General features: G+C 49.7%; 1 protein-coding gene across 2 annotated transcripts in view; it reads left to right on the plus strand.

Annotated features, from left to right (window-relative positions):
- The first annotated feature begins 444 nt into the window (after nt 1–444).
- The window catches only part of SAMD4A (sterile alpha motif domain containing 4A), a 213,297-nt gene continuing 193,141 nt past the window's right edge, over nt 445–20,600 (plus strand). For both annotated transcript variants that reach the window (XM_015407504.1, XM_015407505.1), the window contains exon 1: nt 445–1,238. In XM_015407504.1, coding sequence (XP_015262990.1) covers nt 1,043–1,238 — 196 coding nt within the window. In that variant the 5' untranslated portion in view covers nt 445–1,042. The remainder of the gene's footprint in view (nt 1,239–20,600) is intronic.

Below are 20,600 nucleotides of genomic sequence, written 5' to 3' on the forward strand. Positions count from 1 at the left end.
CCCACCAGTGCCCACCCGTCTCCTTGTGCCGAACCATCATCCGCATCTCCCCCCTGCCCTGCAGGGATCTGCTTTCCAGTGCACGACAGGGGAAGCCTCTCCCCGTCTCCGCACCGCCCTGGAGGAGGGAGGGCTTCTTTCGAACCCAAAGCCCACACCTCTCCCCGTCACTCGCCGAGCCTGTGTGTGGGCTGCGGCGGTGGAGTGTCTCTCCCCCCCTTCCTCCTCCTCCTCCTCCTCGCACTTACCCCTTCCTTGCTGGGAGATCCCCCCCTTTAAAACACCCCCCCAACCACCAACACACCCAGCCCGGATTCCTTCTCATGCTGAATCATAGCCCTGGTTTGCGGAGTGTGTCATCGGTACCATCACGGCAAAAAAAATAAAATAAAAATAAAAATCCTTTCTCTTTCTCCCTCCCTCTCCCCCCAACAGTTGTTGAACAGATTTTTATTTTTTTTATTTTTTTTTGCTCCGCGAGGAATGCTGCGGCTGCTGCTGTGGCTGGCCCCCGGATCGCTGCCGCCCGGAGGAAGGAGAGAGAACCCGAGAGGAGCCTCGGCTAAAATCACCAGAGGGGGAAGAGAAGAAGAAGCAGCGGCCGCCTAGCTCTCACCGTCTCCCTCTCCCTCTCGTGCCGCACATCCACACATGCACTGTTCGACACACTGCTGTGCCTTGTTGGGAAATACAGCGCATCGCCCCCTCGGCTTCCTTTGGCGGCTGCTGAGTGAGTGGCGTCATCACCGGAGGAATTTGCAAGACGCCCCCCTCCCCTCCCCGGCTGCCGGAATCGGGAGGGTGTCCAAAAGAAGAAGAGAAACCCCAAAAGTCCACATCAGGGCCCCCCAATCGGCCTTGCATCTGCAGTCCCCACTGTGTCAAGTCAAACCTGAAGATTTAGGGTGCCGGGGACTTTCGGAAGGTTTCTTTTTTTTTAAAAAAAACTTTTTTTCCCACCTGAAGAAAATATCTATCTATATACCTGCATTCCCCCTCCACCCCCCACTTCCAGTTATTGCGTTCACACGACCGGCCAACCATGATGTTTCGAGACCAGGTCGGCGTGCTGGCCAGTTGGTTCAAAGGCTGGAACGAATGCGAACAGACCGTCGCTCTCCTCTCCCTCCTGAAGCGGGTGAGCCGCAGCCAGGCCCGATTCCTTCAGCTGTGCTTGGAGCATTCGTTGGCCGACTGCACCGAACTGCACATTCTCGAAAACGAAGCCAATAACCCTGGTAAGTCCCCCCTCCCCTTCTCCTCCACCCTCTGGTTCCTTTTTTTGCATGCTACATTGTTCGCTGATTGACGGCTGGACAGGGCCACTGCTGCTGCAGACGGGGGAATGCGGGGCCCCACTGAAATCTCCCCCCCTCCCCACACACCGATTGTCTTTCTGGAAAGGAATGCGCAAGCAAATGGCCAGGACACCACCCTTGGGCTAGGTTTCCCCCTCTGCAAACTCTTCCACCGCAAGCTCTGGCGGAACTATGGGTCTGGCGTGAATGATTGATAGTTTTCCACACACACCCCTTTCGGGTCCCTTACAACTTCCTGTCCAATAAGTCAGTCAGGTCACGTATAGTCTGGATTTGCTCTGGCTTCTTTCGGGGGCTCCTCCGGGGCTTGCGCCGGCGTTTGGCGGTGCGGGGATCCTGAGGAGCTCACCTTGTGTGGGGGTGGTTGGATGGTTCCCCCACTCCCCTTTGGGTGGCGTGGGGGGACGGTGTTTCAGCGCGGGGAGCTAGGGTTCTTGGCGTTGGCGTTTGTCTTACGGCAGTTCCAGACCCGTGTGTGCGCCTTTACAAGGAAATGGTGTGTTTTGTGTCTGTGCACGGTGGAGTTTGGCAGCTGTCTGGAAAGGGCCGTTGGGGAGATTCCGCGGAAATCTTGCCGCAAAAGCTGGAAATACTGGTGCATGGCAGTCTGTCGGAAATGCCTCGCTGCACTGCACAATTCACTGTAGGCAAGTTGAACTGGCGGAATTTGGTCTAGAGGGGTTCTTTCAGTGCTCTTTTTCTCTTCCGACTTCCTGTCGGGGAGACTTGTCACAGGGCAAACCGTAGGCACGAGGGAAACTGGAGCAAAGGTTTGCTCGTTCCTACCTCGTAGAGTAAGAGAAATCCCAGGCATTTGTTCCCCCGGGAGCAAAAAAAAAAAATTGCGCATAGGAATTACGGACACTTGTCTCTTTGTGCGCGGCTGACGTCTAAAGATAGGAGGCCGGCCTTTCATCCTTTGCATCTGGTGATGAGGAAATATTCTGGTGATGAGAAAATATCATGTGTTTTTTCCCATATGGCATGTTGGCGTTCCTTCCCACAGCCCTGGAAGGTAGGCCGGTGTTTTTCCCGTGTTGCGTCAACAGGTCCCCGAGGCTGAAAGATGTTGGCTTGCTTGTTTGGTTTGCAGGTGAACTGAGGACTGAGAATGAGGGTTTCGCGGTCTGTCCTCCACCTCTCTAGCATGCGCGTATCTCGACCGGTCAGCGTGTTTCACGGAGTGCTGCACAACTCTCGAATCTCTGTGCGTCAACCTTTACGATAGTGCCAGCCGTGCAGAGATTCGAGAGAGAGAGATTTTCAGTCTTCCGAAGACCTGGCGTATCGTGCTACCTGAGCTATGGATCAGGAAGCCCCCTGGTTCGAATTGTGCCTCCCTTACGAACTAGCGTCATACATCTGGCGTATAAGAAATATCCTAATAGGTTGAGGTTCTCAAACAAGTGCGTTGAATCAAAAGTGGTCGAAGAGCTGTCACTATGCCCAAGTTCTGACCTACCTGGACAAAGCTGTGCCAACGTTAGAAGATTATGCATGGGAAAGAGCAGGTAGAGAAAGAGGTACTTTTCTCCCTTTCTCACAATACAAGAACTCATGGGCACTCCATGAAATTGCTGAGTGGTCGGGTTAGAACGGATAAAAGGAAGTACTTCTTCACCCAAAGAGTGATTCATACTTGGAATTCACTGCCACAGGAGGTGGTGGCGGCTACAAGCATGGACGGCTTCAAAAGGGAATTAGATAAGCATATGGAGCAGAGGTCCATCGGTGGCTATTAGCCACAAGGTATAGCTAGGGGCTCTGGGGCAAGTGATGCTTGTGTCTTCTTGGTGCTTGGGGGGGGGTCAACAGTGGGAGGGCTTCTAATGTCCTGGCCCCACTGGTGGGACCTCCTGATGGCCCCTGGTATTTTTGGCCACTGTGTGACACAGAGTGTTGGACTAGATGGGCCTTTGGCCTGATCCAACATTGGCGTCTCTTATGTTATGTATGTATGTTAAGGGGAAACCACACAGAACTGTGTGTTCCCTGTGTCAGATACCTTGGCAGGGCTCTCGAAAACTAACATCCCGAATATCTAGGGTTGCCAGCTCCAGGTTGGGAAATAAGTGGAGATTTGGGTGGCAGACCCTGAGAACGGCGGGGTTTGGGGGCTGGGAGGGACTGCGATGGGGTATAAGGCCATAGAGTCTGCCTCCCGAAGCGGCCGTTTTCTTCAGGCGAACTGATCTCCGTCGCCTGGAGATTGGTTGTGATCTCAGGAGATCTCCAGCCAGCACCTGGAGGTTGGCAACAATACAGATGTCCTGTTGGTCTGTAAGGTGCGACCGGACTCAAATCACACGGAAGAGTGTGTTTTATCGATTGTGCAGCTCTTCTCTACGAACAGAGGTGGAGAGGGCTGTTAAAAACAGCTCTGGTGCCAGGTGACCCCTACAGTACCAACACGGGGGTCCGTCAAGATCAGTTTTGTCTACTCAGGCTGGCAGGTGCTCTCCAGGGTCCCAGGCTGAGGTCTTTCACATCCCCTCCTGCCTGGTCCTTTCAACTGGAGATGCCGGGGATGGAACCTGGGACCTTCTGCATGCCAAGCAGATGCTCTAGCATTGAGCCACAGCCTCTCTTTACAGCTCTCCAGGGATCCAGGCAGAGGTCTTTCCCATCACCTGCTGCCTGGTCCTTTCAACTGGAGATGCCGGGGATGGAACCTGGGACCTTCTGCATGCCAAGCAGATGCTCTACCACTGAGCCACGGCCCCTCTTTACAGCTCCCCAGGGTCTAGGCTGAGGTCTTTCCCATCACCTCCTGCCTGATCCTTTCAACTGGAGCTGCTGGGGATTGAACCTGGGACCTTCTGCATGCCAAGCAGATGCTCTACCACTGAGCCACGGCCCCTCTTTACAGCTCCCCAGGGTCTCAGGCAGAGGTCTTTCCCATCACCTCCTGCCTGATCCTTTTATCTGGAGATGCCGGGGCTTGACATGCCGGCAAGTCGGAGTTGACTTATGGAACCCCAGTAGGGTTTTCGAGGCAAGAGACGTTCAGAGGAGGTTTGCCCTTGCCTGCCTCTGTGTAGCGACCCTGGCCTTCCTTGTAGGTCTCCCAAGTACTCACCAGGGCTGACACTGCTTAGCTCTCCGAATATGACGAGATGTGGCTGGCCTCGGCCCTCCACCTCAGGGCTGCTACTAATGCCAGGCCTTTCAGATCCACAGGTGGCACCCATCTTTTCTTAGAAGAGGCGTTCCCTCTCTTTTCTCGCCTAGGAAGGGAAGCCACTTCTGAGATTTTGCCGGCTGAGAGGGGGGGGGGGGCGTGAATCCTCTAGAGAGTAAGACGACCACGTGTGTGGTCTTTTCCCTTCAGAAAACTTTGTTTTGTGTGTACGTTTATGCAGATCTAGTAGAGTTACATGACTGGCTACATTTAAAACAATAACCAACGGATAGCCATAGCAATAAGCAGTTTGTAGAGGGGGAAGGACTGAAACAGCCCTTCTGTATGTCATACACTAATCTTCAACCAGTTTGGTGTAGTGGTTAAGTGCACGGACTCTAATCTGGGAGAACCGGGTTTGATTCCCCCACTCCTTCAGTTGCACCTGCTGGTGTGACCTTGGGCCAGCCATAGTTCTGACAAGAGCTGTCCTTGAAAGAGCAGTTTCTGTCAAGAGTTCTCAGCCCCACCTACCTCACAGGGTGTCTGTTGTGGGGAGGGGAAGGGAAAGGAGATTGTAAGCCGCTCTGAGACTCCTTTGGGTAGTGAAGGGCGGGGTGTACATCCAATCTCTTCTTCTACCTCACAGGGTGTCTGTTGTGGGGGGGGGAAGGGAAAGGAGTTTGTAAGCCGCTCTGAGACTCCTTTGGGTAGTGAAGGGCGGGGTATAAATCCAATCTCTTCTTCTTCTTCTACCTCACAGGGTGTCTGTTCTGGGGAGAGGAAGGGAAAGGAGTTTGTAAGCCGCTCTGAGATTCCGAGTGAAGGGCGGGGTATAAATCCAAACTCTTCTTCTTCTTCTTCAAGCAGTGTGCAGGGCAGTCTTGCAGTTATTTCCGTGGTGTCAGGTGAAAGGCCCTTTGCACATGCTCGGGGACACCTTTTCATTACATCCTTGCTTGGCTCTGCTTTTAATGAGAGGTCAGGATGGAATTGTTTCTTGTCAGAAGCTCTTACTTAGTTGCTTTTACTTTGTTGCTCCATTACACCAGAAGTAGCCTGAAGCAGATTTTTAATGTACGTTATTTGAAGTCACATGAACCTGCCTTCTGCTGAATCAGACACTGAGTCCATCAAAGTCAGTATTGTCTACTCAGATTGGCAGCTGCTCTCCAGGGTCTCAGGCGGGGGTCTTTCCCATCACCTACTGCCTGGTCTTTCCCCCCCTTTACTGGAGATACCGGGGATTGAACCTGGGACCTTCTGCATGCCAAGCAGATGATCTACCAGTGTGCCACAGCCCCTCCCTAATAAATATGAACACAGGAAGCTGCTTATACCGAGTCAGATCCTCAGTCTTTCCCTTCACCTATTGTCTGATCTTTTAAAACTTGAGATGCCGAGGATTGAACCTGGGACCTTCTGCATGCCCAGCAGAGGCTCTGCCACTGAGCCACAGCCCCTCTACTGGGGCTCGAGGTGGATTACACAGAGCGAGTCAATTCAATAAACAGCACTATAGGAATTAGGGCTGGAGAACCAACCAGAAATCTAAAAACAGAACTGAAGGAAAGACTTGAGTATTAACACGACACGTTAAATGATGCAAAATTACATTGTCGGATCCTACTTAAAGCTAGCTATACACAATCCCTAACCATTTATCCAAGTAGCTTTGTGAATCATTTGGTACAGTGCAAGTCTATTGCCGTTGTAGAAAAAACCCTCTCTGGAATAATTCATTTTTGCATAGAAAAGAGCAAGAGTCCAGCAGCACCTTAACAACTAAATAAAAATTCGTGGCAGTGTATGGGCTTCCGTGAGTCCCTGCTTGCTTCTTCAGATACAGCCAGAATGTGAGTACGTCTGTCCTCATATCTTGGCGAGCGGAGTGATTTCCTGCATTCACTCCCCTTTCCAATATATAGATGAACTCACATTCTAGCCGGACCTGAAGAAGTGAGCAGCGAGTCACGGAAGCTCCCACCCTGCCGCAAATGTTGTTAGTCTTTAAGGTGCCTTGTCTGAGATTCCATTCCACCCGGACAGCGAGAATCTCACCTTTGGCAAAGTGGGGCTGACCCACATGCCTCCATGACCCTGTCCACCTCTCCAGTTATAAGCCACGTGGAAGCCCCCAAAGGTGTAAACACTACAGACTGCAACGAGCTGCAGGTCAGGCGCGTCTCCCCACCCCTCCCTTTTATTTATTTATTTATTTATTTAATTAATTCAATTTATACCCCGCCCTCCCCGCAATGCGGGCTCAGGGCGGCTTACAAGAGGCAAACGCCAATATAAAACAACTTTAAAAACATTTATAAATCCCACAGTACAACAGCATTCATAACAATCAAAGACTAGAGTGCTCCAAATGTTCAACATAATATCATATGGCATTTTTTATAACTGTTCAGCCTCATCTGCTCCAGGGACTGATGTTCACCTCATCCAGGGCCAGGTAGAGATGGAATAGCGCTGATGTTATTGGCGGCTCCTACTCATACGCCTGGTGGAAGAGCTCCGACTTACAGGCCCTGCGGAACTGCATAAGGTTCTTCTCAAGAAGGGAAGACGTTTCTCATTGTGTCTTCCTGCACACGACGCGCAGCCAAAAGATCTGAGAGCGTGACGCGGCTGCCCATTCACAAGGAACCCATCGGGGAACTTCTTCCAGAAGGCTTCCTGAGTGTAAACACATACATGTGCCACGGCAAACGCCCAACCCACAGAACAGCTGGACTTGGCTCTCCAGCATTCGCTCACACAAGCTGCAGTTGCCAACCTGCAAATGGGCAAAATCAATAACTGCAAGTACTCACCAGGGCCGACCTTGCTTAGCTTCCAAGATCTGACCAGAATCGCCCGCTCACAGCTTTAAGGCCAGCAGCTCACAAAGCTGAATTTTTGCTCACAAGACTCCACAGCTTAGAGGGAACATTCCAGTGATCCCTCTAAGTTGAGTTAGTGTGAGCCAGTTCACAGTTTTTTAGCCTCCAGCGCACACATTTTTTTGCCTTAGCTCAGGAAGGATGGGGCTCCAGAGCAAACTGATTTTTGCAGCAGCAGCCAAATCGCCCGCTCACAGCTTTAAGGCCAGCAGCTCACAAAGCTGAATTTTTGCTCACAAGACTCCACAGCTTAGAGGGAACATTCCAGTGATCCCTCTAAGCTGAGTTAGTGTGAGCTAGCTCCCAGTTTTTTAGCCTCCAGCACACACATTTTTTGTCTCAGCTCAGGAAGGACAGGGCTCCAGAGCAAACTTGATTTTTGCAGCAGCCACATCGCCCGCTCACAACTTGAATGCCAGCAGCTCACAAAGCTGAATTTTTGCTCACAGGACTCCGCAGCTTAGCGGGAACATTGGTCGGGACCGTATAATAATTACACAGTGTCAAGCCGCAGCTGACTTTAGGTGACCCTGTAGGGTTTGCAAGGCAAGAGACGTGCGGAGGTGGTCTGCCATGGCCTGCCTCTGCATAGCAACCTTGGGCTTCCTTGGTGGTCTCCCATCCGAGGGCTGACCAGGCGACCCTACTTAGCTTCTGACATCTGAGAAGATTGGGCTAGCCTGGGCCATCCATGTCAGGGTGGTCTATACTTTTCCTCCCACTATACATATTTGTTGTTGTTCAGTCGCACAGTCGAGTCCGACTCTCCGCAACCCCATGGACCAGATCACGCCAGGCCTTCCTGTCTTCCACCGTCCTCTGAAGTTGGCTCAACTTCATGTTCGTTGCATCTATGACACTGTCTAACCATCTCATCCTTTGCCGTCCCCGTCTTCTTTGACCTTCAATCTTTCCCAGCATCAGGGTCTTCTCCAGGGAGTGCTCCCTTCTCATTGGGTGGCCAAAGTCTTTGAGCTTCAGTTTCATTATCTGGCCTTCCAGGGAACAGTCAGGGTTGATTTCTTTTAGGATTGACTGATTTGATCTTCTTGCAGTCCAAGGGACTCTCAAGACTCTTCTCCAGCACCATAGTTCAAAAGAATCTATTCTTTGGCGCTCGGCCTTCCTTATAGTCCAACTCTCGCAGCCATACATGACTCCTGGGAATACCATTGCTTTGACCATGCAGACTTTTGTTGGCAGGGTGATATCTCTACTATACATATGCCTCTGTATAAATCGATGGTACATCCTCATTTGGAGTACTGTATACAGTTCTGGTCACCACTATTATGTTGTTGTTGTTCAGTCGCACAGTCGAGTCCGACTCTTCGCGACCCCATGGACGAGCTCTCTCCAGGCCTTCCGGTCTTCTGCCGTCCTCTGAAGTTGGCTCAACTTCATGTTCGTTGCATCGATGACACTGTCTAACCATCTCATCCTTTGCCGTCCCCGTCTTCTTTGACCTTCAATCTTTCCAAGCATCAGGGTCTTCTCCAGTGAGTGCTCCCTTCTCATTTGGTGGCCAAAGTATTTGAGCTTCAGTTTCATTATCTGGCCTTCCAGGGAACAGTCAGGGTTGATTTCTTTGAGGATTGACTGATTTGTTCTTCTTGCAGTCCAAGGGACTCTCAAGAGTCTCCTCCAGCACCATAGTTCAAAAGAATCTATTCTTCGGCGCTCGGCCTTCCTTATAGTCCAGCTCTCGCAGCCATACATGACTACTGGGAATACCATTGCTTTGACCATGCGGACTTTTGTTGGCAGGGTGATGTAGGCTTTGCAAGCAGAGATGTGAAATTATTATTTTAATATTAGGCTTCCTTTTATCTTTGAACAAAAGCATTTATTTTGGCACAGGCAAGACAAACCTTAATAACCTGATTGGCAAACAGTATGTTTTAGCAATGAAAATGATACCCAAGCAGGGATTAGAATATAAGAAATGGAGAGATTTAAGGAAGGATGTGATTTATAATGCTTAAAAGAAGATAAGCTTCTACATCTGTGATTGCTTGATAGTCTAATATTTTAAATTGATTATCAGAGCTAATAGGTTTATTGTTTCATGTGAAGAAAAGCCATTCTGTTTTGTTTTTTTATTTGCTGTTAATTGACAGATTATACCAACATGGATACTTTTTGTAGATTTTGGCTTTATTATGGTGTATTCATTTTATTAGACTGAAACTCCTAAATTAGTTGGGGAAAGAAAATACCAGTTCATACACCTGTTATTTCACACAGTAGAATGAAGTGCATATATCTAGATATTCTTTATGCATCCATTTTCAATGGATCCATGGGTCACCAATTATCAGGAGAGGACAATTCACTAGTGTAGGTAGCCTGGAAAAGCAGCAGCAGCTTTAGTGCTAATCAGGGGTCATTTCGTAGAAAAAGAGGTGCAGGAGTTCATTAGCATAGCTCATTAGCATAACTTATTTGCATATGCCACACACCCTGACATCACCGGAAGTGTGTCAGAAGGCAACACCCACTGCTCAGGCTCCACTGGACAGTTTTGGATTGCTAGCTATTGGGTGGGGGGGCCGTGCACATCTGTCCTCGCAGAGGAGGTAAAGCTTTTACCTGAATAAAACTTGGTCTTAAAGGTGCCACTGGACAGTTTTGGGCCCGGGGGCCGGGGGGGGCTCTGCAACTTACCTGAATGCTTCTTGCTCTGAATGAGGGCTGCTGGGAGCAGGGGTGGGGCTTGTTGCATGTGCCCACCCCCTGGGCTCCTTACTGCCGGAGCTCCGCTCCTGTGTGCTCCTGCAGGAAATGACCCCTGGTGCTAATAGTGAGAGGGACAGGGCTGTTTTATTCTCCACAGGCAAGCCAAGTTATGATCACACCTGGATCCTCCTGAGTTCATGATGAGGCAAAGAGACCCAAGAACAGAAGATAAAGCAAGTTGTATTCAACAAGAGTAGCAGTGCAATGCAAAGCAGTCATTGAAGTCAATGAGCTAAGACAGGTGTAACTGGTTAGAATTGTACTGTGTGTCTGATTAAGACACTTACTGGATTCCAAGAGTTTTACCTGACCCAGGTGGGTAAATTTTGGGTAATATGGGTAAATTTGGGTAAATTTTAACACTTGTGCACATATGTGTTTTCACAGGGTTATGGCTGAAGAAAGCCAGGCAGAAAAGGGGGGGAGGGGTTGGCTAAACACCCGCCACCTAAGTGGCCTTCAATGCAATTATCTTCTGATGAGCAGGAAGAGCCCAGTGTTGCGGATATCTTATTTTTAAGGGAGGACCTGAGCCATATGCAGCTGAGAGCAGCAAATAGCTGGTTCCACCCTGACTTCTTTGCTGGGAATTTAACCGTGTGGGAGGTTGCAACAACAACAACAACAACCAAACGAGGCAGATTTAGACATGCCTATAACCAGTATGGTGGAAATCACCCAGGTTCTGTGAGCCCTAGATTTAGGGGTGGTTTATTTATTTATTTAACCTTCGACTTTATATCCCGCTCGAACCCCCTTCTCAGGGGGTCTCTGAGCAGCTTACATATGGTGCTAGTCACACACAAATTACCCTAACTATGGCCACAGAGTTATGGGGTGGGGTTACCTACTAGCACCCTTGTGGTGGTAGATTGACATGCTCCTTGGCTCGGCGCTTTCACTTTCATCCCAGCGGGCTCCATTTCGGTTGACAGCTCCTCCTTTGGGCGCACGATTAGAGGAGGCAGAAGGGGCGGAGCCAGAGGCAGCCCATCAAAAGGCACCCGACCCAATTCAGTTTGAGGCACTCATGTATCGGCTGGAGCATCACCCCCCCAAAAGGGGGATACTGCTGCATATCTAACAGTGGGCTTTAGGGTAGGTTTTTGGATCTCATATGCAGGCCGAAGGCATTTTAGAAGGCCAAGAATTTGAAGTCAGTACTAGGTCTGGAGCATGTAGTTAAGGGAGAAATTGGCTAAGGAACACAAGTGAGTGAATAAGAACGGGGGAGGGGAGGTGTTAAATATGAGACTTAATGCAGCAGCTCTTTAACAAGCGAATCAGCTTTATTTAACAAGGTAGGAACGAACACAAAACAGGAGGGCAACAGGCTCTCTTTGAAACTGTCCGGGCTGGCGTAACGACGCCCACTGTTGCGTTAACAAGCAATCAGAACAGTAACATAAGAACCAATGAACTACAAGGCAGTGATCCATGAGGGGGCACCACTATTATAGCACTGGAAAAAGTACAGAAAAGGGCAACTAGAATAATCAAAGGGTTGGAACACTTTCCCTATGAAGAAAGGTTAAAACGCTTGGGGCTCTTTAGCTAGGAGAAACGACGGCTGAGGGGTGACATGATCAAGGTTTATTAGATTATGCATGGGATAGAGCAGGTCGAGAAAGAGGTACTTTTCTCCCTTTTTCACAATACAAGAAGTTGTGGGCACTCCATGAAATTGCTGAGTGGTCGGGTTAGAACAGATAAAAGGAAGTACTTCTTCACCCAAAGAGTGATTAACGCATGGAATTCACTGCCACAGAAGGTGGCGGCGGCTACAAGCATGGACAGCTTCAAGAGGGAATTAGATAAGCGTATGGAGCAGAGGTCCATGAGTGGCTATTAGCCAGAAGGTATAGATAGGAACTCTCAGGCTGGGGCAAGGGATTCTGTATTCTTGGTGCTTGGGGGGGGGGCAACAGTGGGAGGGGTCCTAGTGTCTTGGCCCCACTGCTGGACCTCCTGATGGTACCTGGTATTTTTGGCCACCATGTGACACAGAGTGTTGAACTGGATGGGCCATTGGCCTGATCCAACATTGGCTTCTCTTATGTTCTTATGTTCTTATATAGAAATAAATTTTGCTGTGGGTTTGTAATTTCCCCCTCTTTCTCTGCAACAGCTACTGCAATGTTATTGGCTTTCTTAAAGCACAAATGATTCCATAAAACTTTGCAGTGATACAAAGGAGAAAGCAGTGATATGAATGGCAACAGACCTGTCTGCCACTGTTTTTTTAAAAAACTTGGAAAATATCGACATATGAACAATCGTGTGCCCTTTCGGGCCCCTTTAGCTCAACATTTTCTGATCTCGGAACAAAGTTCGAGTCCAGTGGCACCTTTAAGACTGACAAAGTTTTATTCGAGATATAAGCTTTTGTGTGCAAGCACACTTCAGATACAGTGAAAGAGAACTTCCTCAACCTTTACCTATAGGAACGGAGAGGGTGGGAGGGTTAGTTGCCAGAAAGGGCCAATTAGAGTCAAGACACAGACGAACAAAATCTGGAATTACCAGTCCGTACATATAGGTAGGGGGTGAGCAGTAAAGTATCATACAACATAATGAAGACGTTTAACAGATTCAAGGATCCAACAGGGATAATAAGCTTAGCTTATATGGTTACCATTTGTTTGGGTTCAGTTCTGGGGGGAAAGGAAAATATATGTCAAAACTGGAGATGGATGTGTCCTTAATTGTGGAATTCTTGCCAAAGGAATTCCAGGGTCTGAAGTGGACAAAAGGGTTTTCCTGGGAAATGTCAGGAACAGTGTTCCCTCTAAGCTGAGATAGTGTGAGCTAGCTCACAGGTTTTTAGCCTCCAGCTCACACATTTTTGTCTCAGCTCAGGAAGGGTGGCTCCAGAGCAAACTAATTTATGCAGTAGCCAAGTCGCTCACTCACAACTTTAATGCCAGTAGCTCACAAAGGAGAATTTTTGCTCACAAGACTCCACAGCTTAGAGGGAGCATTGGTCAGGAACTGAATCTAGGACCTTTTGCACCCAAAGTTGGTCCCCCTTCTTGATTTTCTACCTGCCTACATTGCAGATGAAGATAGATAGATAGATAGGGAATAAGCTGGTCTTATATAACTGCCCTTTTCTCCTTGAGGAATCCTCGATAAGCTTGTGAGAATAAGTAGATAGTAAATAAAGGAAGCCTGGAATTTCCTGAAGCAGCTGGAAATCCACTGGTCTTATAATAGGAAGAATAACACTGAGGATTCAATGAGATTCGTGAACTTTATCATCAGTAGGAAGACATGTTTTCTTAAAAAACCATCTCCATGGTGTGTGTTTTTCTCTCTTATACATTGAAATCTAAAGATGCCATGGGCTCTTATGTTACCGCCTGGCACCAGGATCTGGAGGTTGCCTGCCTCTGATTGCGGAGGCTCACTTTAGCTACTGTGGCTAGTCACCGCTGACAGATATGTCCTCCTATTCTCCTGTAGCATTTTTGGATTTGATTATCCTTTGCATTTTAACCAGTTATGGGTTATGATTCAGTTTGATGGTAAAAATGTCGCTGGGTTTTTTCTGCTCTTCGTTTGAATGCCTCTTTATTGTTATTGCTCTTTTAAAGAAAAAGAATGTTTCTATGCTCAGAGATGTATACATTCTTGATTGCGTTTAACTGTATAGTTTGCTGGGTTTCACCGTCGCGAGCTGTCCTGGGAGTTTCTGCTCCGAGGGATAAGACGAGACTTCACGGGAAGGTAGATTCCAGTTAAACGTTAGGAGAGAACGTCCTAACAGTGAGAGCGACATGGCGATGGAACTGGTTAGCTAGTGATCTAAAGGGCTCTTTCTCAGCGGAGGTTTTTCAAACAGAGACTGGGCAGCTATCTGAATCCCCTGCACTGATCAGGGGGTTGGGATGGATGGCCTCTAAGAGCCCCCTCTCGGATGCCCCCTTGTCTAAGCCGACCCCACCAACCTTTCTCCTTTCCTGCAGCAGTTGACGTTTGCAAATCTGGCCGTGACTCTTAACTCGTTTCCAGGTTGTTGTTTTTTTAAAAATCCCAGTTATCAAATCTCGTTCTTTGCGTGCTCCGGAATTTGCGGTTGTCTGGCTGTTGCGGGAGGGGGAGGCGCCTGTGGTGGTGGGGAGTGGAGCTTCGCTAGCCGTGCCCAGAGCGATCCCATTGACTTCCTCACCCTACCAAAATAATGCTCAGCTGCCTTCTTGCGGTTTCCTTCTCCTTCCCCCGCCGGCTTTGCATCCACCTGTCAGCTCTTATTCTTAGCCATTGTAAGCGGTTCTCCGGCTTTTTTCTTTTGGAAACATGGCTGTCGGGTTTCTCGTGTGCAGTTGGCGCTTCTTATGTAGCCAGGTCGTTTGTACCCCCAACTTTTCTCCCCAGAGGGGACTCAAAGCATCTTACAGAATTCTGCTCTCCTCCATTTTTATCCTCACAACGACCCTGTGAGGTAGGTTAGGCTGAGAGAGTGCGACTGGCCCGAGGTCACCCGGTGAGCTTCTATGGCGTGAGTGGGGATTCTAACCTGGGCCTCACAGATGGCCCTTTTCACATTACTGTTCTAAACTGGAAGTTATTCGTTGTTAGCTCGATTTCAAGTGAAGCAGTACAGGGACGGGAGTTTCACACAGCGAATTTCCTTCCGTTAATGAAGCACTATGGTCATTTCAAAGAGTGCTGCTTTCCCCCCGCCCTTTTCCGTCACACAATCTTCCTCAGACTTTTAAAATAAGTTCTAAGGTGAGCGCTGTAGCGCTAAGCTGCTGTAGCACTGAAGTGCTATAGAGAGAAGACAAAGAGAGAAGAGATTGGATTTATACCCCGCCCTTCACTCGGAGTCTCAGAGCAGCTTACAATCTCCTTCCCTTTCCCTTCCCCACAACAGACACCCTGTGAGGTCGGTGGGGCTGAGAGAGCTCTCTTGAAAACTGCTCTCGAGAGAACAGCTCTGAGAGAACTTTTGACTGATCCAAGGTCACACCAGCAACTGCATATGGAGGAGTGGGGAATCAAATCTGGCTCTCCCAGATTAGAGTCCACGCTCCTAGCCCACTACACCAAACTGGCTACACCGAAAGAGGTGCCGGAAACTCCCAAGAGGAAAATGAACCTTAAAGTTATGTAATTTCCCAATCGTAATTACTTTTGTCTTCTTGATGTCCAGCTGTAATCCTGCTTTGGCACTTTCTGCTTTAGCTGAGTCAAATACAGCACCTTAAATTGGTCCTAGAATGTTACTATCAGCTGATGGAGGATATAGTCCCATCTACCTTAAGCAGCCTAAACGATGGGCGGGCGCATTTCGAGTTGATCTTCTGTCTTCAAGGGGAGCAGCCGTAATGCAGCTGTGAGTTCCCAGTTGTGACTCCATTCAGAAGTGCCACATTGCCCCGATACTGATCAGGACCGCAGCACAAGGGGAGGAGGGGACTCCTGCCTCACTCCCTGTGCCAGGGGGGCACCAGGGCCACACTGCAGTCCCAGACCGGAATTGAGCCCCTGCGGCGCTTCAAAATGGAGTACCCACCGGGAACGCACGGTGCCAATATGGCTGCTGTTTCCCATGGCAAACGTCTGTCATTTGTAACAGGTAGTTTGGTCTTGATAGAGAATAGCTGGCCATAGGTCACCCAGTACGCAGTCACCCAAAGGTAAATTGTAGTTGCAGAGGCCCCTAATTAAGATTGGTGACATGGAGCAGGGGGCAGATTAAATACCAGGTCGGTATTGTCTTCTCAGAGGTCTCTTCAAGAGGCTGAGGTCTTGTCTTTTCCATCACCTGCTACTTAGTGCTTCTAACTGGAGATGCCGGGGATTGAACCGGGGACTTCCTGCTTGCCAAGCAGATGCTCTGCCGATGAGTCACAGTCCTCTCCCTGTCATCCTCCCTGCTGCCCAACTGTTCACCCTTTGAAAACAGATGAAGCGGGATAGAGCAGGTAGAGAAAGAAGTACTTTTCTCCTTCTCTCACAATACAAGAACTTGTGGGCACTCCATGAAATTGCTGAGCAGTCGGGTGAGAACAGATAAAAGGAAGTCCTTCTTCACCCAAAGAGTGATGAACACGTGGAAGTCACTGCCACAGGAGGTGGTGGCGGCTACAAGCATGGATGGCTTCAAGAGGGAATTGGATAAACATATGGAGCAGAGGTCCATCAGTGGCTATCAGCCACAAGGTCTAGATAGGAATTCTCCGTCTGGGGCAAGGGATTCTGTATTCTTGGTGCTTGGGGGGGGGGCAACAGTGGGAGGGGTCCTAGTGTCTTGGCCCCACTGCTGGACCTCCTGATGGCCCCTGGTATTTTTGGCCACTGTGTGAGAGATTGTTGAACTGGATGGGCCACTGGCCTGATCCAACATTGGCTTCTCTTATGTTCTTATGCCATATAGAAGAAGAAGAAGAGATTGCATTTCTACCCCGCCCTTCACTACCTGAAGGTGTCTCAGAGCGCCTTACAAACTCCTTTCCCTTCCCCTCCCCACAACAGACACCCTGTGAGGTAACAGAAGAAGAGGAGACTGGATTCATACCCCGCCCTTCACTACCCAAAGGTGTCTCGGAGCGGCTTACAAACTCCTTTCCCTTCCCCTCCCCACAACAGGCACCCTGTGAGGTAAAAGAAGAAGAAGAAGAGATTGGATTCATACCCCACCCTTCACTACCCAAAGGTGTCTCAGAGCGGCTTACAAAATCCTTCCCCTCCCCCTCCCCACAACAGACACCCTGTGAGGTAAAAGAAGAAGAGAAGAGATTGGATTCATACCCCACCCTTCACTACCCAAAGGTGTCTCAGAGCGGCTTACAAACTCCTTTCCCTTCCCCTCCCCACAACAGACACCCTGTGAGGTAGGTGGGGCTGAGAGAGCTCTGACAGAAACTGCTCTTTTTCAAGGACAGCTCTGACAGAACTATGGCTTGTCCAAGGTCATCCAGCCAGGTACAAGTGGAGGAGTGGGGAATCAAACCCGGTTCACCCAGATCAGAGTCCATGCACTTAACCACTACACCAAACTGAACTACACCAAACCACTACACTTGGTCCATTAACGTCAGTATTGTCTACTCAGACTGGCAGCAGCTCTCCAGGCTCTTGGGGAGAAGGTTATCTTTTCAGCTGGAGATGCCGGGGATCAAACCTGGAGCCTTCTTCACGCTAAGCAGAAGATCTGCCGCTAAGCCGTGGCCCCTTCCCCAAATGAATGTTATTGTCCAGCGGCACCTTTCAGACCAACAAAGTTTCATTCTGGGTACAAGCTTTCGTGTGCAGGCACACTTTTTCGGATAGACCCTTGGTCTACCTCGTCCTTTCAACTGGAGATGCCGGGGATCGAACCTGGGACCTTCTGCATGCCGAGCAGATGCTCCACCGCTGAGCCACTGTTGAGAGTCAGCATCCCCCTTAACTCCTTAACAGCCCCGATTTGTGACGGAAGTTCCTTTGCAGCTACTATTTACTTTTTAAAAATAATGTTTTGGGCTCCCTGGTCTTTCTTGCTACAGTGCCTCCTGGCTATAAACTCTCTACTACAAACTCTCTGCTACAATCTCCCCCCCCCTTCGTTTCTGTTTGCCTTGATTCCCCCCCCCCCCTTTGGGTCCCACCCCATGCGCGTTTACAATTCATTCTTTCCCCGCCAAGAACTGCATTATGCCGTGCAATCAGCCTGAGTAACTGTAATAATAATTAGCCAGAACGTTTCTTGCTCTATTTTTAGCGCCTGTTAGTCAGCGCTTCGCTTTGGCACTTGCCCTCGAAAGTGTTTCTGTTCGGCAGGTGTAGCCTAGCAGCTGCGAGGGTGAACGGGGAGGTCCCCACCCCCCTTTCACGTCTTGCCCGGTCCAAGAGCCTTAGGCAGATGGCTCTTCTGATGTCTGTTGCCCCTCCACACGCGTCACAATGTGGGGACGGTACTGCGTTCCAAGCACTTTTAGGAACAGTGCAGTTGCAAAGTATTTAATAGTGATGAGTAACAAACTGGGCTTGCTAGGAATCATGGGACGGGGGGCACACTTTGAAAATCTCACCCCTCATAATCTACCCCTCCAAAATTCTGTCGGGCTTGAGAAGGCCGGTTTCAGCTTTCACTTGAACTGACTCTCCGCTGAGCTCAATGCTCTGGGCCTTCTGGCACACGCTCAGTTCTCACCAGGTTGTGTTTGGAGGTAAGAACGTCAGAAGAGCCCTGCTGGATGAGACCAAGGGTCCACCTAGTCCAGCATCCTGTCTCACACGGTGGCCAACCAGAGGTTGAGGACTTCATTAGAACATCAGAAGAGCCCTGCTGGATCAGACCAGGGGTCCATCGAGTCCAGCATCCTGTCTCACATAGTGGCCAGCCAGTTCCTCTGGAGAGCCAGCAACAGGGCAGAGAGGCCGAGGCCATCATAAGAACATCAGAAGAGCCCTGCTGGATCAGACCAGGGGTCCATCGAGTCCAGCATCCTGTCTCACATAGTGGCCAGCCAGTTCCTCTGGAGAGCCAGCAACAGGGCAGAGAGGCCGAGGCCATCATAAGAACATCAGAAGAGCCCTGCTGGATCAGACCAGGGGTCCATCGAGTCCAGCATCCTGTCTCACATAGTGGCCAGCCAGTTCCTCTGGAGAGCCAGCAACAGGGCAGAGAGGCCGAGGCCATCATAAGAACATCAGAAGAGCCCTGCTGGATCAGACCAGGGGTCCATCGAGTCCAGCATCCTGTCTCACATAGTGGCCAGCCAGTTCCTCTGGAGAGCCAGCAACAGGGCAGAGAGGCCGAGGCCATCATAAGAACATCAGAAGAGCCCTGCTGGATCAGACCAGGGGTCCATCGAGTCCAGCATCCTGTCTCACATAGTGGCCAGCCAGTTCCTCTGGAGAGCCAGCAACAGGGCAGAGAGGCCGAGGCCATCATAAGAACATCAGAAGAGCCCTGCTGGATCAGACCAGGGGTCCATCGAGTCCAGCATCCTGTCTCACATAGTGGCCAGCCAGTTCCTCTGGAGAGCCAGCAACAGGGCAGAGAGGCCGAGGCCTTCATAAGAACATCACAAGAGCCCTGCTATATCAGACCAGGGGTCCATCTAGCCGATCATCCTGTCTCACACAGTGGCCAACAACAGGGCACAGAGGCCAAGGCCTTCCCATGATGTTGCCTTCCAGTACTGGCACTCAGGGGCTTACTGCCTCTGAATATAGTTTTATATTTTTATTTACCTCTTTTGTACCCCACCTTTCTCGCCAACGGGGATTCAACGTGGCTCACGTAATTCTCCTCTCCTCTTTATCCTCATGACTACCCTGTGAGGCAGATCAGGCTGTAAGGTCAGTATGTCGAGGTTCCCATGAGTCACCATAGCTAGCAGCCACAGATAGACCTCTCCTCCAGGTGTTTTTCTTTTGGTAACTTTACGAAGCCCTGTTGTTCTCCATGCTTGGGGAGTTCCCTGAATAAGGAGAGACCGCTCCCTTCTCTGTGAGTATCCCCCCCATGGTGCTGGATTTGTCATTCGCACTGAAGCCGGCCAAATTGCTATTAGGTACCGTGGTGATAGGAGCTGCGGTGGCTCAAGTGGTTAAGATGCTGAACTGCAGGCTGTGGAAGGCCGGTAGTTCAGCAGTTCGAGACCCGAGTGCGTCGCGTGACGGAGTGAGCTCCCGTCTCTAGTTCCAGCTCCTGCCAACCAAGCAGTTCAAAAGCAAGAAATTGCAAGTAGATAAATAGGTACTACTTCGGTGGGAAGGGAACAGCGTTCCGTGCGCCTTGGTGTTTAGTCATGCCGGCCACATGACCACGGAAACGTCTTCGGACAGCGCTGGCTCTTCGGCTTGGAAACGGAGATGAGCACCGCAGCCCTAGAGTCGGACTCGACTGGCTTTTGAGCAAGGGAACCTTTACCTTTACCTTACCATGGTGATAATTGTGATAATAATAATGTATTAGTTGCTGTTAAGGGGAGACTGAAGGTCTTGTGTTTCTTCCGGAAGCTGAGGTCTTCTTTTACAATTATGCCCACAAAAGTCTTTTCCGGTAATGCGACAGCAGATAGTCCCCCCCACCCTTCCAAAAAAAGCATTTACTACATTTTTATATAATAATCCGTTAGCTCACTGGATCTACGGATGCCAAATTCCAGAGCTGTGAGATGCTTGCCGTCAGAGAGAAACTATTTGCTGGACACTTATGTAAACTGTTACGATTCCCAGCCCAAATGTTTCAGATCTGGTGTCTCTGTTCCTTTCATAATGCTCTGAATTAGAGATGAGTCACACAGCAAATATTGGACTGCTGCTTCTCGAACTAGCTGCTCAGATGTGAGATTCAGAACCGGCATACTTGGGTTCGAATCCAGGGTTCGGCAAAGTGCTCTGAGGGTTGTGCCGGCACGTGTCGCTAACCAGGATTCTCATCTTCACCAGGGTCTGAGATGGGTTCGCAAACACGGTATAGGAGACAACCCTGGTTAGTAATTGCCCTGGAGAGCATCAGTACCTAAACCAGGGGTTCCCAACATGGAGTCTGTGGGCGCTATGGCATGTGCAGACCCCTTTCAGTTT

The sequence above is a fragment of the Gekko japonicus genome, unplaced genomic scaffold (genome assembly GCF_001447785.1).
Source record: "Gekko japonicus isolate JY-2015 unplaced genomic scaffold, Gekko_japonicus_V1.1 scaffold790, whole genome shotgun sequence".
NCBI classification, from domain to species: Eukaryota; Metazoa; Chordata; class Lepidosauria; order Squamata; family Gekkonidae; genus Gekko; species Gekko japonicus.